Below are 17,496 nucleotides of genomic sequence, written 5' to 3'. Positions count from 1 at the left end.
CACCCAAGTGAAGGCATGCCCTTTCCCCACACACACCTGAAGGAGAGCTGATGTCTGTCATCTGGAGAGCAGTTTTAATTCTGAATGATCTCCAGCCCTCACCTTGAGACTGCAAACCAAGAAAAATGTGTTCTTTGAAAATTAATCACAACACTTAAAGAAGACTTTCAAATTCACTTATTTATACAGTGAAAATTGCTTAGAGAACTAAACCACTCCAGGTGGTGGCTGGAGACCTCCTGGGATTACAACTGATCTCCAAATGACAGGTTTCAGTTCTTCTGAAGAAAATGGCTGCTTTGGAAAAGGGACTCTATGTTATTATACCCCACTGAAGTCCCTCCTTTCTGCAAACCCTACCATCTCCAGGCTCCTACCCCAGTGTGTCCAGATATTTCCCAGCCTGGAGGTGGCAACCCTACATGGTCTTCATGTCTTCCTTTAAAGCTTCACAGAGACTTTGGGTTGGCTTCAGTTGGAAAGAGAATGCTAGCTGAACCCACAGCTTGACCCAGCAAGGATATATTTTTTTTTCTGGTTTTTATCATAAAAGCAGAAATAACTAACCGCAATGGTGTGAGTACAGAGGATTGCATAAGATAAGGCTTCCTTATCTGTGTCTGCAGATAGCCTTGCAGCTCTGCTTTTCCCCACATTTAACATAAAGATGTGACCAACGAATGGTGGAGCTTACCTTCCATTTTTGAAAACCTACTATCTTGTCAGGCGGCACTGAGGTTTTTGAGTGGCATTACCTCCCACCAGTTTGAGGGAAGAAGCAGAGCCATGTGGAAACTGAAGACTTTTTGTCTCCTAGGATGGGTGTTAATTCCAGGTAAGAAAGAGGTAAACACTGTGTTGGGATTAACTGGTACAGTTAGGCCAGTTCCCACCAGTTAGCAGAGCACCTAGATAAAGCTACAAATGCAGGAGCATCACTTAACCAGGTTACTTAGCTTACAGAGCCATGATGAAGGTTTAAAAGGAGAAATACTCTCTTTATTTGAGAAGTACACTTTAGCTAGGAAAGAGTAGAGACAGGACAGAGTACTAACTTACTAGCTAAAAATGGAAGCAGATGGCAAGAGGACCATCTGCCTCATGGTGCCAAGAGCAGACAGCATGTTGTCCCTCCTGGTGCATGCAAGGAGAAGGGCATTGTGAGAAAGTGTGAGTGGAAGGAAGTTCTCGGAGAAAAAAAAATCTACACATCGAAGGGATAGCGGCAGAAGAATAGACACGCAGGAAGGAAGGGGTAGCGTGACTATCTAGCTATCTAGCCTGTCGCCACGATACCTAGAGGCTGAGACAAGGGACAGCACCTTCACTTGCAACACACTGTTCCAAGGAAGACCATCTTTTTTTACATGTGGGAATGCAGAAGGAGATGTGGGTAGCTGCTGTGGAAACTTGAAGCAAGCTCAATCAGAAGTGGTTTTGACCACATTCTTGAAACACAGAACAGAGTAGACTGAAAAGAGAAGATGGTTTTGGGGCACATAGCAATAGCCACAATGTAATTTAACGAGGGCTTTCTATAAAAATTAAAATCTTTATGCACAGTTATGCACATTTACCTTTTCCTCATTTCAGTTTAACGCTGCATAAGTTTACTTATGTGTCTTTGAATTATCAAAGATTTTAGGTTTTCACGGCTGGTAACATCATTAGGGTTTGTAGAATCTTTCGGGATCAAGTGCCGTGTTCTACTGGAGAAAGTTTTCCTTCCAGACGTTTCGTTCTCAGCTGCGGAGAACATCCTCAGTGGCGTTGCAGCCGGAGCAGGCGCTCTGACCGCTCTCAATACACAGCAGCCAAGAAGGTCAGAGCGCCTGCTCCGGCTGCAACGCCACTGAGGATGTTCTCCGCAGCTGAGAACGAAACGTCTGGAAGGAAAACTTTCTCCAGTAGAACACCGCACTTGAGCCTGAAAGATTCTACAAACCCTAATGTCTTTGAATTGCTTCGTCTCATGTTGGATTACGAAGGGCCAGTATTCCTAATTCCATGTTATCACTGCATTCTGCACATCATGCACCTGCCACAATGACTGAGTTCTATGAGAACTCTACTGCATGACAACTGTAAAATAGGCACACAGCAGGAAAACTTTCTTTGGCTATCATTCAAATTTACACTGGACTAAGATCAGAGACCCTACAATAAAGCTTGTAGTTTGCCCTTCTGCACTAAATGAGACTGCTCCATTTGGCCATTCCTTACCCGCAGATCCTTATGCACCTCCTCTACAAGAAGTTACAAAATTCATTCTTCCTCCCCACCCACCCAGGCTGTGAAGAATCTCCCTGAATAGCTTCCATGACGGCATTGCAAGAAAGAGAAGGGCTTTCTAGAGCTGCTTGGGAGGGAAGGCAGCTACTTGGGAGACCACCAATTCTGCAGAGGAAGCAATGGCAAACCTCCTCTGCTTCTCACTTGCCTTGAAAGTCCTTTGCTGGGGTCACCAAAAGTTGACTGCTACTTGACTACACTTTACACATGCACATAGGTGTCAGGCAATCAGATCTCAAAGTAACCAGTCGTTTGAAAAGATACAAAGTAAGGCTTTATTTGATAATCCATATGAGTTGAGCAGGAGATTGGGACTGATAACATGTAACAGTGCAGGGCATACTTAAGAAGACTACATCAAAGGTTCCTTAAACAGATACACAATTCTAAACATTGCTGTGCCTATGTGTGAAAATTCACACGGTAACTCCCCCTTATCTTAGTTCTGCGGTCTTTCTTCCGGAGATGGCCAGGAGAGCCTGTCCCTGGAGGCACTTTATCTTCAAAGGGGAAATTCCTGCCTTTGTTAGTATTTGTGAGAAAGGGTTCCCATCAAGCATTAGTAACATTCTACCTTGACATGCAAGGCCTCTCTCATGGTTAGTAACAGTGGTTAAACATGGCAGCTATATTGCTAAGCATTTTGTTTCAGGAGAAAGTTACATTGCCTGACAATAGGTCTGCTTCACACGCTTTTTTTGTGTATTCACACTTACATGTTCGTGTGCCAGTTTGAGACATGGAATCTGTATCTAACATGGTTGCTAATAGACTGTACTTCATTAAACGTTTGTACGCCTGCTACTAACTTTGCAGGAAGTATTTTGTGTATTCAGCAACTTTAATGCTGTTACCTTCTTAAACTATGTTTAGAAATAGAAAATGTTTGCAAGAATGCGTGAAAAGCTAAAGTAGGCTGAAGATCAAGGACTTCATATTCTGGCTCTAGAACAATTTGTTTTACTCCAGTATAGCACATGTGATGTGCTTGAACGTCTCTGTGTAGCCAGCCTTTTCCACCCCAACCCAGCCAGCATGGCAGGATAAAGAAAAACAATCCTGAAAAGTAGGGCTGCCAGTCTCCAGGTAATGGCTGAAGGTCTCCTGCTATTATAACTGATCTCAAGGCAATAGAAATCAATTTCCCTGGAGAAAATGATTGCTTTAGAGGGCAGACTCTCTCACATTACATCCCACTGAAATTCCTCCCCTCCCCAAACTCCACCTACCTCAGCCTCCAACCCCAAAAGCTCCAGGTATTTCCCAACCCAGAGTTGGCAACCTTATGAAACATCCAGAGATGAATGGACAGGGTGACCCTGGCAAAGGGCAACAAAGATGTCAGCAGAGGACATCTGGTACCAAGCAAGAACTGGATGCACTTGCATTTGGAGAGTAGGAGAAAGAAAGAAAGGAAGGAAGGAAGGAAAGAAAGGAGGGAGGGAGGGAGGGAAGGAGGGAGGGAGGGAAAGGAAAGGAAAGGAAAGGAAGGAAGGAGAGGGAGGAAAGGAAAGGAAGAAAGGAAGAAAGGAAGAAAGAAAGAAAGAAAGGAAGGAAGAAAGGAAGAAAGGAAGAAAGAGAGAGAGAGAGAGAAAGAGAGAGAGAGAGAGAGAAAGAGAGAAAGAGAGAAAGAAAGAGAGAAAGAAAGAAGAGAAAGAAAGAGAGAAAGAAAGAGAGAAAGAAAGAGAGAAAGAAAGAGAGAAAGAAAGAGAGAAAGAAAGAGAGAAAGAAAGAGAGAGAGAAAGAAAGAGAGAAAGAAACCAGTGATGCAGTGACATCATCAGTTCTACAAAAGAGTGTGCAAAGATGAGCCAGTACAGAGTTCTGTTTTTTATCCTCTGGGGAGCTCTCTTGCTTGAGTACCCTGCAGACATCAGGTCTGTCCAACCTTGGGTGAGTGGGAAGTGTGAATAAGGTTAGCTTAAGATGCACACGTGCTCTAAGAAAGCTTTATTTCATTTAAAGGATTATTGCCTGGGACCTTCCAACTATCCACTGCTAAATAGAAGGTCCATTGACCCAAGCCCTGCTCTATGGTCTGACCAGCCATGGAGTAAGAAAGGAAAGGCCCAGAGGTGCAATTTTGTACCTGAAATTTGATGTCAGAAGTTGGATCCACAGGGTGGAAGGAGAACTTCTGGGAGTAAGAGGTGCAGCATTACTATGCCCTTTGGGGTAGAGACCCAGAGGAAGTCCCAGGAAGCCAAAGTGTATTTCTGAAGTGACCAGAGTTGAAGCCTTGGAATGCAGGCATCCTTGCATGGCCCTTAGAAGCTTCAGACTCAGTAGACTTCATGGAGAGAGAGAGAGAGAGAGAGAGAGAGAGAGAGAGAGAGATGTCTGTTGGAAATAGGATTTCAGTAACAACCAGCACTGGGCTTGGAATACATATCCTGTCCAGCAGAATGCTCCAAAATATGGTCACAACCACTAAAAGCAAGTGTGAATGGACTGTTGATGAAATGTCAAATGACAATAAAGATTTGTACAACCATAAATATAGGACATGCATAGAATTCCAAAACCCTTTGAAGTAAAGAATGTCTGAACCAGTCTTTTAAATACCAATATTGATATGTGCTGATTCTCTACATACAGAGCTCTAGAGTCTAGATGCCACCACCAAAAAAGACCTGCTCCTTATATCCACTAGCCAGGCTTCAGAGGCCATAGCATTCCTGGTAGGATCTGATAATGTAACAGGACCACATGGGAGAAGGTCCTTCTGATTTCATGGCAGGAGACATTTTAGTGAATGGTTATTCTGCATAAATATAGATGTTCAGTGTCTTCAACTCTTTTTGCTTTCTGCAGGCTACTGGGCATTGACAGGTCCAAAAGAAGTGATGTGTCATGAAGGAGAATCACTCTCCGTACGATGTCATTATGAGAAACCCTTTAAACAGAACACTAAATTCTGGTGTAAAGGCTCAGTTCTCACACTTTGTTCAAGTTCCTTGATTAAGACATCATCTGAGGGTTTAGTAGCGAATGACAGAGTCTCCATCAGAGACAATAAGGAAGGACAGTACTTTGAAATAACCATGGACAAGCTGAAATGTGAAGATTCTGATACCTACCAATGTGGCATCGAGAGAAGACTATTCGATGACAGGCACTACATTCAAGTGACTGTTTGCCCAGGTAAAAACATCTACTTTTCTCCTTGCTGTTATGATAGAAATGCAGGGGTGTTGAATTGCAAAGTAGTAACTTTCTGTGTAGAATGTCCCAAGACTGATTAAATTCCAAATTATAGAGAGCCAGTTTGGTGTAGTGGTGAAGTGTGCGCCCTCTTATCTGGGAGAACCGGGTTTGATTCCCCACTCCTCCACTTGCACCTGCTAGCATGGCCTTGGGTCAGCCATAGCCCTGGCAGAGGTTGTCCTTGAAAGGGCAGCTGCTGTGAGAGCCCTCTCCAGCCCTACCCACCTCACAGGGTGTCTGTTGTGGGGGAGGAAGGTAAAGGAGATTGTGAGCTGCTCTGAGACTCTTCGGAGTGGAGGGCGGGATATAAATCCAATATCTTCTTCTTCATCTTCTTCTAAAAATGTTGAATTGAAGGGTCTGCAACTCACAGTAGTTGTCAATACTCTCCCAATAGTTCTCTAATTTGCACTTCAGATCCAAAACAAACAGCAACAACGGAAGAGGTGCTCACTTCTACTGACATCCCTGCTTCAGAAGAGTGAGTATTGAGTCCCTTTCTGTTACCATATTGACACCTGTCTCTCTAGGATCAGTAATTGTGGGGTTATTAATGTCCCCTCACCCCTTCCAATGCCTATACACCAATATCTGAGTAATATCTTTGCAATTAACATTTCCCACTTCTGAGATGTCAAATTGAACAGGGAGCAGCTTCCACTATGAAAATGCTTTTAATGTATGTGCTTAATTTATGGATTTTACAGTCATGTTGTGATAATAGATGTTCCACCTTAACAAACTCCAAGGGTAGGGGAATTGCTGCTGCAACTCTTCTGTCTTCATGGTGTTGCCATGTCCTGAGCTAATCAAAGAGAAACCGGCTTGGGTATGAAGTTTACCACTTCCTCATTTGCAAAGTCTGAATCCCACCAGTTTACACTCATGTTTTGCAGAATAGAGGTTATGGTTTGCTAGCACAGATCATATTAACAATGTAGCAGGGGAATATAGACATAGGTCTGTCTAGTAAAATCTATTGTTTCTGAAAGCCCCCCCCTTACCCTCTCAATTTTTAATTTCATATAAATGTGACCAGTTCTTGATGGAAAAAAATGATTAGCAATGTCTCTCAGCTTCCTGCATGATTTCATATGGTTCCCTTATCTAACTCTCTGCCTACATATGGATCTTTTGCACTAATACCTTTTCATACAATCTGTTGTTTTATTCCCAGAATTCATTTGTTCATACAGCATCACAATCCTTTGTGAATGAGCTTGATTTTCAGAAGTTCTTAAAAAGGATACCAAGAGTGGCATTCTGCACTCTTGCCAACTATTGCATTAATCATTCCATTCTTGACATATTTATTTTCCTTCTCTGATTGTTCATACAACGTATTGCCTATGTTCATCTGGGTGCTTTGTGGGGAAATCATGCATATATTGGAAAACTTTTTAAAAGGCATATTGTGAAATAAATGCCATAGCCATGGCTTACTAGTGGAATGGTCAGAAACATAACTACAAATGGTTGAACATAGCCCACTTTTAGTGAGACTGGAGGCCATATGTGAATGGCAGGTTTTTGTTCATTATGGGGCAACACTGAATAAATGCAAACACTCAATAAAGCAGTCAGGAAAGGCATTTCATAAAACAATGCTACATTTATTCTGTTGCCTCCACTGATTTCTTGCCTTTCCTTTTCATTGGTGTCCAATAAATCATCAAGGAGCAGGGAAAGAAAGACCATATCTGTCTACTAGAAATAATCATTCAAATTAAATCTCATTATATGGATGAGTTTGCATCATACGTATTGATCACAGACTGTGCTTTCCTGTTTAGAATCAGTTTTACTAGTAAATATTGAATTCTAGAGGACTCTAAATTTTGTTTCCATTTGATGTGGTCAGAGTACAATCGAGGGTTGCCAAGTCCAATTTAAGAAATATTTGGGGGCTTTGGGGGTGGAGCCAGGAGACTTTGGGGGTGGAGCCAGGAGACATTGGGGTGGAGCCAAGATCAAGGCTATGACAAGCATAATTGAACTCCAAGGGAGTTCTGGCCATCACATTTAAAGGGACGGGCACACCTTTTCAATGCCTTCCTTCCATAGGAAATAATGATGGATAGGGGCACCTTCTTTTGGGGCTCATAGAATTGGACCCCGTGGTCCAATCGTTTTGAAACTTGGGGGATAGTTTGGGGAGAGGCACTAGATGCTGTACTGAAAATTTGGTGCCTCTACCTCAAAACACAGCCCCCTCAGAGCCCCAGATACCCGCAGATCAATTCTCCATTATTTTCGATGGGAATAAATCTCTATAGGGAATAAGAGAGTTCCCAGCAGACATTTCCCTCCCCTCCCCCCGCTTTCTGATGACCCTGAAGCAGGGGGTGGGTCTCCAAACCAGGGGATCCCCTGCCCCCACCTGGGGATTGGCAACCCTAGTACAATTCTGCTTTACTGCTAAACTGGCCATAACCACCACCACTGTGCTATCTGGACATTCCCTTTGTGTCTGTAATGTGAGAATGTAATATGAGCATATTCTCACAGAAGGAGAATATATAGAAACAGGCGACATTTCTTTCTTTAGGTCTAAGGAACAAGAAGTCTACATCTTGATATATTGCACCATCCCACTGTTTCTCCTGCTCACAGGCGCGGCTGTTGTGTTGCTTATAGTCTCAAGGAAGAAGAAAAAAGGTTAGAGTAATTTTGAACCTTTAGGAAGTTACTGAGCCTGGATATTTCTCTGTTGCTAACTACTCTCTTTGCACTTTCTTCCGCAACCTTCATGACATAATTTCTCTCTCCCTTGCTCTTGTGAAAAAGTCTCAAATCTGTACACACTTACTTGGGAGTAAGCTCCAGTGAATACAGTGAGACACGTCTCCAAGTGAATGTGCATCCTGTTTGGCTGTCATGCACACATACTTTCTTAGGACTAGCCTGATTATTTGGAGTAATCAGATAAGCATGCAAAGAATCATGTCTTCAGAGCTGGAGGAATATATTTTTTTAAAACAGATTTCAGAGTTTTTTTGCACATTGGGGCAGTGGGAGAGTTTTCAGGAAAATCTGTTTCGTCACCATGGCCCCGGTTGTCTAGTTCTCTTTTCATCTAGACAGCTGAGACCAAATCTCCCCCACTTACTTCAGAGTTAATAGATTATCCATCAGTTGTATCTGCCCCTCAAAATATGCTTGTAATTCAGAATCTGTTCTTTCCACGAGTCCAACTAGAATATACCTATATTCTGTGGAATAAACTAGAACAGGGGTCCTCAAACTACGGCCCGCGGGCCAGATGCGGCCCGCTGAGGACATTTCTGCGGCCCGCCGGGTTATGGCAAAATCAGACCGGAAGTGACGTTCGACCTAAACTCGCATTAGCAATGCACACTTCCGGCACTGGGCTGAGGCGGCGGAGACAGAGTGTGAGGCGATACCGAGGTGAGGTGAGTTCCCAGGCCGGGGTGTGTGGTGTGGGGAAGGGAGAGAGATGCAGAAGACGGAGAACTGACGGCCCGCGGCCTTGTACAGTAACGGCAGCCACCACAACAGTCCGGCCCTCCAACAGTCTGAGGGACAGTGAACTGGCCCCCTATTTAAAAAATTTGAGGACCCCTGAACTAGAAGACTGATTTCTTAAACTATATTGCAGTGGTTTCTCCCAAATGGCACATGTGGACACCATGGTGCCCCCCCCCAACATCTTTTCTGGTTTTTAGAAAGCAGGCAGGGCCAGAGGGGACTTTTGCCAAGGAAGGATTCTGATTGGCCATTGGAGATCTAACTGGCTTTACAGATTTTTTTTTAAGATGTTGCTTTGGCAGCAGCTTCCACCACTGCACAAGGATCTTCATTGCTTAACTGAAGGTAAGCTGTGTGTATGCAAAAAATATTTTAAGTGTGTTCATTTTAAACGGAGCCTCTGCTTGAAATTTCGTATTAGTATTATGCATAACCTCACTCCCTGGCATCGTAGTTGGCTCTGCCTTCTGTAACAGACATGTTGTGGTTGCCTTCCATCCTGTAGCAGCCATTTTGTGGTGCCACCCACCACCTTTCATCAAAATTTCAAGAATACCCACAGACTCACAAAGATTAGGAACCTCCCTTTTGCTTGCCAATCTGGAATCGGGGACTCGTTCAGGTTCCTACTCTTAGGTTCACACAGCAGAGACCAGTGTGTTCAATTCAACATCCATTTATTTATTTATTCAACTTATATGCCACTCCTTCCCCAGCCAAGCAGGGTTCATTTAATTAGAAAGGAGGTATAAGAACATAAGAGAAGCCATATTGGATCAGGCCAATGGCCTATCCAGTCCAACACTCTGTGTCACACAGTGGCCAATATATATATATATATATATATATATATATATATATATATATATATATATATATATACACACACACACACACACACACACACTATGGCTAATAGCCACTGATAGACCTCTGCTCCATATTTTTATCCAATCCCCTCTTGAAGCTGGCTATGCTTGTAGCCGCCACCACCTCCTGTGGCAGTGAATTCCACATGTTAATCACCCTTTGGGTGAAGAAGTACCTCCTTTTATCCGTTCTAACCCGACAGCTCAGCAATTTCATTGAATGCCCATGAGTTCTTGTATTGTGAGAAAGGGAGAAAAGTACTTCTTTCCCTACCTTCTCCATCCCATGCATAATCTTGTAAACCTCTATCATGTCACCCCGCAGTCGACGTTTCTCCAAGCTAAAGAGCCCCAAGCGTTTTAACCTTTCTTCATAGGGAAAGTGTTCCAAACCTGTAATCATTCTAGTTGCCCTTTTCTGCACTTTTTCCATTGCTATAATATCCTTTTTGAGGATAAGGATGGGAACAACTGCTTTTAAGACAAGGGTGCTTATGCAGTCTACAGTTCTAGCTAACAAACAGAAATGAGCAGGGACTCCATCTCATGAGACTAAACCAATGCATACACATGTCAGAGTCAGAAAGCAGACTGTTTACCCAACATATATTGCAGCTATTGTTGTTTTTTTCCTATCAGATTTTTATCTGGCCCTTTCAGTAGGAAGAAGGTGGAAGAGCAAAGTGAGTCCGCTTGCGGAGAGGGCGGGATAGAAATTTAAAGTAATAAAATAAAAAAAATAAAATAAAGTGGTGCAGCTCCCTGCCCTCCTCAGTCTGAGGCCCTGCAGGTTGTCCAATACAGGGATGGGCATTGGACAAACCTCACCTTGACCTGAAGGAGCATCACATGTTGACATCACATCCAGATGGAAACAGAGACATGATGTCAGCACATCAGTTTACACTCTGGAAACTCTATGGTATACCATAGAGCAGAGGTGGGGAACCGTTTTTCTGCCAAGGGCTGTATGGGATATTTATAACATCATTCGCGGGCCATAAAAAATTATCAACTTAAAAAACAGTGCTCTGCCAAAGGAGAATGATTCAGGCCAGCAAAAGTAGTAAAAATAATTGTTTTTCATGTGGGGAGAGCCTAATCTGGTGCGCACGCACACACTGCCCGCCGCCCTAGGCAAATGCATAGGTCCAGGGCTTTTTTGTAGAAAAAGCCCAGCAGAAACTCAGTAGCATATTAGACCACACCCCCTAATATTAGCATATTAGGCCACACCATCTGGGATAATCGAGTGCAAACTGAACTGTGACAGTAACTTTTCCAGGCCCTGCAGCAATTCTGACCGGCCAGCCAGGCCGCAGGGAGGCTGCCACTCAGTACATCTTGGCCCTGTGATCCCTGCTTGGCTCTGGGGTAGGGTTGCCAAGTCCAATTCAAGAAATATCTGGGGATGGAGCCAGGAACAAGGGTGTGACAAGCATAATTGAACTCCAAGAGAGTTCTGGCCATCACATTTAAAGGGACAGCACACCTTTTTAAATGTCTTCCTTCCATAGGAAATAATGGATAGGGGCACCTTCTTTTGGGGCTCATAGAATTGGACCCCCTGGTCCAATCGTTTTGAAACTTGGGGGGTACTTTGGGAAGAGGCACTAGATACTATATTGAAAATTTGGTGCCTCTACCTCAAAAAACAGCTCCCCCAGAGCCCCCGAAACCTCCAGAACAATTCCCCATTATACCCTATGAGAATCGATCACATAGGAAATAATGAAGACGTTTCCCTCCCCCCCCCCCTCTTTCTGGCCAGTCTGAAGCAGCGGATCAGCCTCTCAACTCACCATTTGCTGCCAGCTTCTTCACAGAAACACACACCGACACACCATCCTAAATGGAAGCCTTTCAAGTCAAGCCTCTGGAGGTGCAAAGGCACATGGTCCTTTGCAGGTGGGGCTCCCTCTCTCCCCCCCTCTCCCGCCAGCCAGCTGATTGGGACTAGAAACAGCCTGGGAAAACTGAAGAAAGGCTGCTGCGATCGGGGCTGGGTGGGAAGGGCAGGGCAAGGAAAAGTTGCTGAGATCGGGGCTGGGTGGGAAGGGCCGCCATTCCCCCCTGCTTTCCAGAGTTTTGGCTAGCGGGAGAAGAAGGCTTCAAATCGGGGGTCACCAGGCAAAGCGGGGGATTTGGGAAGCCTACTCTGGGGAGGCTGCTGTACAGTGCGGCTGCCACATGGCTCAGTTCAGCCCAGCAATCCCTGAGGGCTACACCAAGTGACCTCGAGGGCCATATGCCATAGAGTTTTGCAGAGCCCCAGAAGCAAAGGTGGTTCAGAGGGCCCAGCAACTGGGAGAGTTCCCATCTGAAATGGGCAACTGGCATGTCTAGTCTGGCCTATCATTACTTTTCTGCTTTTCTGCATGCTTGACTTACTCCTGATTTTCTTGGTAATCAATCCACAGGCATTGGAATCCGTCCGAGCATGGTTTTTCCATGTGTCTGCCCTTCCTCTGCATTTTCACAATTTTAGAGTGAATTTATTTTCTTCCACACCTACATTAAGTAATGAGGATTTACAAGGGGGGGTGCTGTTGTCATCCCCCCTTTTTATTTTGTGTGCATGCCTACTGATATAGTGATATAATTACTGCATTAAAAAAAACAGCACTAAAACATTGATATAGTGTAGTAACGGTAGTTTAAGCCGGTTCTCTGAATTCCCAGCTTTCATTTTTTAAAAAAGAAGTAAGTAAGTTTCTATCCCCCTTCCTAATGGAGATATGCCTTTTTTCCTTATATCTCTATGAGGGAAGAGGTTAAATACGTGCCTTTTAAAAAGTGCAAGCCAGGAATTCAAAGAACCTGCTTAAATTATCATTACAACACTATACTGATTTTTTAGTGCCTTTAAAAAAAATTAAAAGGAACCCACTTGTTTTCAGGGGAGGAGAGGAAGTGGTTTAACAATGATAACAGTCCATTCATCAAAAAAAAATGGACTGGCGGTGAATGGGACAAAGAAAACCAACAGAAACCTTACTCACATGAAAAAGCTGACTCAAAATAGGCTTCCAGGAAAAGATCAGGGTAAAGTAGGGCTGCCAATCCCCAGGTGGGGGCAGGGGATCTCCCGGTTTGGAGACCCTCCCCCAGCTTCAGGATCATCAGAAAGCGGGGGGGGGGAGGGAAATTGCTGGGAACTCTATTATTCCCCATGGAGATTTATTCCCATAGAAAATCATGGAGAATTGATCCACGGGTATCTGTGGCTCTGGGGGGGGGCTGTTTTTTGAGGTAGATGCACCAAATTTTCAGTACAGCATCTAGTGCCTCTCCCCAAAATATCCCCCAAGTTTCAAAACGATTGGACCAGGTGGTTCAATTCTATGAGCCCCAAAAGAAGATGCCCCTATCCTTCATTATTTCCTATGGAAGGAAGGCATTGAAAAGGTGTGCCGTCCCTTTAAATGTGATGGCCAGAACTCCCTTTGGAGTTCAATTATGCTTGTCACAGCCTTGATCTTGGCTCCACCCCTAATGTCTCCTGGCTCCACCCCCAAAGTCTCCAGATATTTCTTAAATTGGACTTGGCAACCCTAGGGTAAAAGTGCTCTCAAAAAACCTGGGGAAAACAGGGTTGTGGGGGGAGAGTGAAACTAGAGGTACAAAATTGTGTATGGATATCAGGAGAGGAGATAAGCTGAAGCAGTATGGGATCAGAACCGACAGAACAAAAACTCATGTGGAAAAGCCCTTTGTTTCATGGCTGAGTAAGGATTTGAACCCTTGTTTGCCCAGTCCTGTGATACTTAAACCAATTCACTATACTGAGTCCCCTGTGCAAGCACCAAGTCGTTACTGACCCATGAGGTGATGTCACATCCTGATGTTTTCTTGGCAGACTTTTTATGGGGTGGTTTACCATTGCCTTCCCAGGCTCTCTACTTACATCTGTAATAATTTTAATCAAGACATGCTGGTATCTGATGCAGAAAATATAAATACCCCTTCCTGATTGTAGCAGTAATGGTATCATTAAATAAATAATATTCTGCCTCTTCACGGTACTCCAAAAACAGATGCCTAAGTGCTGCCTGATTTGCCTAATAGTAAAACCAGCCTGGGAATAGGCTTCCCAATTCCCAGGTCCCAGAAGGGGATCCCCCGGTTTTACAGGATTCCCCCCTCCCCCAGCCAGCTGGCCGGCGGGGGAAGCCCCACCCCCACAGCCATCATGCACCTCCATGAACGATTCCTATTGGGAATGATGGGGAATTGATCTGCGGGTATCGGGGGCTCGGGGGGGGGCTGTTTTTTGAGATAGGGGCACCAAATTTTCAGAATAGCATCTAGTGCCTCTCCCCAAAATACCTCCCAAGTTTCAAAAAGATTGGACCAGGGGGTCCAATTCTATGAGCCCCAAAAGAAGGTGCCCCTATCCTTCATTATTTCCTATGGAAGGAAGGCATTTAAAAAGATGTGCAGTCCCTTTAAGAGTTCAATTATGCTTGTCACACCCTTGCTCTTGGCTCCGCCCCAATGTCTCCCGGCTCCACCCCCAAAGTCCCCAGATATTTCTTGAATTGGACTTGGCAACCCTACCTGGGAAAGTAATTGTGAACTGTCTTTTTGATTCCTTTGGAGCTATGGGCTTTCTCACCGCACATGGCTTCTGCACAGTAACACAAGCTACCCAGATTTTTTTAAAGATTGCCAGAGTATGCTGGCCCTGCACAGCATCACTAGCTCCCTGCAGCAAGGACTTCCCCTACATTCATGCAGAGAGGTGGGTATCACTTTAGAGTCCCTGAAATACCATTGCAAGAATATCACACAATAGATAAAGCATGTTACGTGTGCCAAAAGGCCCTGCAATTTGAAATGGTGGCAACCAGAAAGCAAAATAAGAAACCACATGGAAAGTACCACATGCTGGTACTATAGAGGAGATCAGTTTCTAATTTTATGACCTTAGCTAGGATACAGCTGTATATATACAGATATAATTCACTCCAGGAGAACTTTAGCCAAGTTGATGTAGGTTGCCATCTAACTTCCCTGTTTTCTGACTGTTGCATTCATTTCAGGATTAGGTTGGAAGAGAAAAAAAGAAACAAAGCTACAAAGCATGGTAAGGCAATACATCATGTCACTTCAAAACGCTAAGCAATCTTTAGCAAAGCATATTTTTAAAGGGTTATGTCACAGTAGAATTGCTTTAATAACAAACCCCTGTATCTCAGATAGTTGCTCAGAGCTGTAAATGAACCAAGTCTGGTTCACATTTCAACCCGTCCAGGCTTTATTTTTAACTCAGGGGAAAAAAACAGCTGCTATCTGGCGAAGTCCGGTCAGCAGTCCATGTGTTCTGAAGATGTCCCCCTTTTTCTCCCAGGCACTTGCACATACTACAGGAGATAATGGCAGAGAGCAAAACATTCCTCGTCATGACTTGGGCACTGATGGGACAGGGCTCTACAACAATGCAGACGTCCATCCTGAAAATAACTGTGAAGAGTTCCCTTCTCAGGAACAGGTAAGAGGAAAATGTAAGACATCAATAGGAAGTATCCTAATGCAATCTGTTTAGTAGTGGTTGCCAAATTCAGCCATGGAGGGGAGGGGGACGTGTTTTTCCTGCAAGGGATAATCCAACTCTGAGTTTTCAGTTAAAAGATTATGTCTTGGGTAGTTGTATTGATGGAGATGTAAGAGAGAGCCTGCAGACAGCAACCTGCCCAGTTGCTCACTAAGAAATAAAGCAAATTCCCAGTGTCCCATGATGGGGCAGAGGAAGAGAAGAAAGCAAAAGCGTAGGTTAGCTGATGTTTCTCAGATTCTATTAAAATAAAATGTAATTGTATTACAATTATTCGAACTTTATTAGACAGTCCTTTTTGGTTTGGCCATTGACTACAGTGCTCTCTGGTGTACCCTTCTGACTCCCACTATAACATTGTAAGTTTCAGACCTAGACAGGCTGGGGGTTGCATGATGGATCTCCTGCAAAGGGAATGCCAGTGAGCTGTATGGGGCTTGTTGCCATTCTAAGTTTGCTAGCATTTTAATCTGATTGTTTTTATTTCAGAGCTCAGGCAAGACAGATGAGGTTTCTTACGCCACACTGAATATTTCAGATCCACAACAGCAGTCCGTCTATGCCAACGTAGGTTTCCTTCCTAGTTCAGAAGAAGTCTTTTATACAGAGGTAGCAAAGAGAGCTACAGAATAATTTTTTAAAAATCCTAAAAGTGCTTTTCTCAAAGTGTTGCTGTGTTTTTGTCTTGACCAGCAATTTAGATGAGAACCCCTTTTTTGTTACTACTGCAATAAGCAATACAGTGGAGTTACATTGCTGCTCTTTGATCTGAAGTAACTCAGCACAGCCACCTGCTGGTGAACTGCAAAATGAAAGCAAAGTGATGCTTTATAAATATGATCCACTTGCAGCCTCTGTTCTGCCCACCCTCTCTTTTGGGTTGCCACCTCCAGGAGGGAGCTATTCCACTTATACTTTCTAGAGACAGTTTGGTGTAGTGGTTAAGTGTACTGACTCTTATCTGGGAGAACTGGGTTTGATTCCCCACTCCTCCACTTGCACCTGCTGGCATGGCCTTGGGTCAGCCATAGCTCTGGCAGAGGTTGTCCTTGAAAGGGCAGCTGCTGGGAGAGCCCTCTCCAGCCCCACCCACCTCACAGGGTGTCTGTTGTGGGGGAGGAAGGGAAAGGAGATTGTGAGCCGCTCTGAGACTCTTCAGAGTGGAGGGCGGGATATAAATCCAATATCTTCATCTACCTCACAGGGTGTCTGTTGTGGGGGAGGAAGGGAAAGGAGATTGTGAGCCGCTCTGAGACTCTTCTGAGTGGAGGGCGGGATATAAATCCAATATCTTCATCTACCTCACAGGGTGTCTGTTGTGGGGGAGGAAGGGAAAGGAGATTGTGAGCCGCTCTGAGACTCTTCGGAGTGGAGGGCGGGATATAAATCCAATATCTTCATCTACCTCACAGGGTGTCTGTAGTGGGGGAGGAAGGGAAAGGAGATTGTGAGCCGCTCTGAGACTCTTCGGAGTGGAGGGCGGGATATAAATCCAATATCTTCTTCTTCTTAGAGTATTCACTGCCACCACTGTCCTGTTGGGGCCTCCCTAACTCCCCTTCACACCTCAGAGGTTCTGCCCCTAAGCTTCCCGTTCTCACAATTAGGTTACCACAGAGGCTAAATTCCTTATTTGGGAATCCCCTGGAGGGTTGGCAATGGGTACTTTGACTGCTTCCATCCCAACCTGAGGACCACTCTTGCCAGTTAGTCTAGATAGTTGAGGAATGTGGCACAGAGAACACTACCAGCATCAAAGGTTAAAACATTGCCAGACTAGGCATGGCAAATCTGAGAATTTTCATTGGTTGGATGTGGCCTATGCAGGATTGGCTCACACTGTCTCTGGCATGCCATTGGCTGATTCTGCTCTCCCTTGTCCACTGCCTGCCCTGTCAGGCAAGAACCCCTCCCGAAGGCCACTGATCTTTGAGAGAGACAGTTCTCTGCCGACAGGTTCACCTGGGGGCTTACAGATCACTACTGCCTCTCCTCAGGGCCTGTTGTAGGAAGTCCAGGACAGTCCATATCTCCCCCCACACACACACACACACAAACAATGCTGCAGCAAAGCAAAGACTG

The 17,496-nt window shown here is 44.5% G+C and overlaps 1 protein-coding gene across 1 annotated transcript; it reads left to right on the top strand.

The window, feature by feature from the left end:
• The first annotated feature begins 652 nt into the window (after positions 1 to 652).
• On the top strand, positions 653 to 16,047 carry LOC132581067 (CMRF35-like molecule 7). Its single transcript, XM_060252102.1, has 7 exons — positions 653 to 835; positions 5,107 to 5,436; positions 5,917 to 5,980; positions 8,048 to 8,157; positions 14,903 to 14,946; positions 15,211 to 15,351; positions 15,904 to 16,047. Exons 1-7 carry the CDS (start codon positions 787 to 789, stop codon positions 16,045 to 16,047), a joined length of 882 nt encoding a protein of 293 aa, XP_060108085.1. The 5' UTR covers positions 653 to 786.
• Positions 16,048 to 17,496: the final 1,449 nt, after the last annotated feature.

Source organism: Heteronotia binoei, chromosome 13 (genome assembly GCF_032191835.1).
Source record: "Heteronotia binoei isolate CCM8104 ecotype False Entrance Well chromosome 13, APGP_CSIRO_Hbin_v1, whole genome shotgun sequence".
Classification (NCBI taxonomy): domain Eukaryota; kingdom Metazoa; phylum Chordata; class Lepidosauria; order Squamata; family Gekkonidae; genus Heteronotia; species Heteronotia binoei.
Note: the sequence above shows the minus strand (reverse complement) of the source record. Positions and strands in the feature narration are given on the sequence as shown.

Excerpts from the sequence above, each read along its gene's own strand:
- LOC132581067 (XM_060252102.1), top strand. The coding sequence starts at position 787 with ATGTGGAAACTGAAGACTTTTTGTCTCCTAGGATGGGTGTTAATTCCA. Across the intron at positions 5,981-8,047 it reads GACATCCCTGCTTCAGAAGA|GTCTAAGGAACAAGAAGTCT; the intron begins GTGAGTATTGAG and ends TTCTTTCTTTAG. Across the intron at positions 15,352-15,903 it reads AGTTCCCTTCTCAGGAACAG|AGCTCAGGCAAGACAGATGA; the intron begins GTAAGAGGAAAA and ends TTTTTATTTCAG.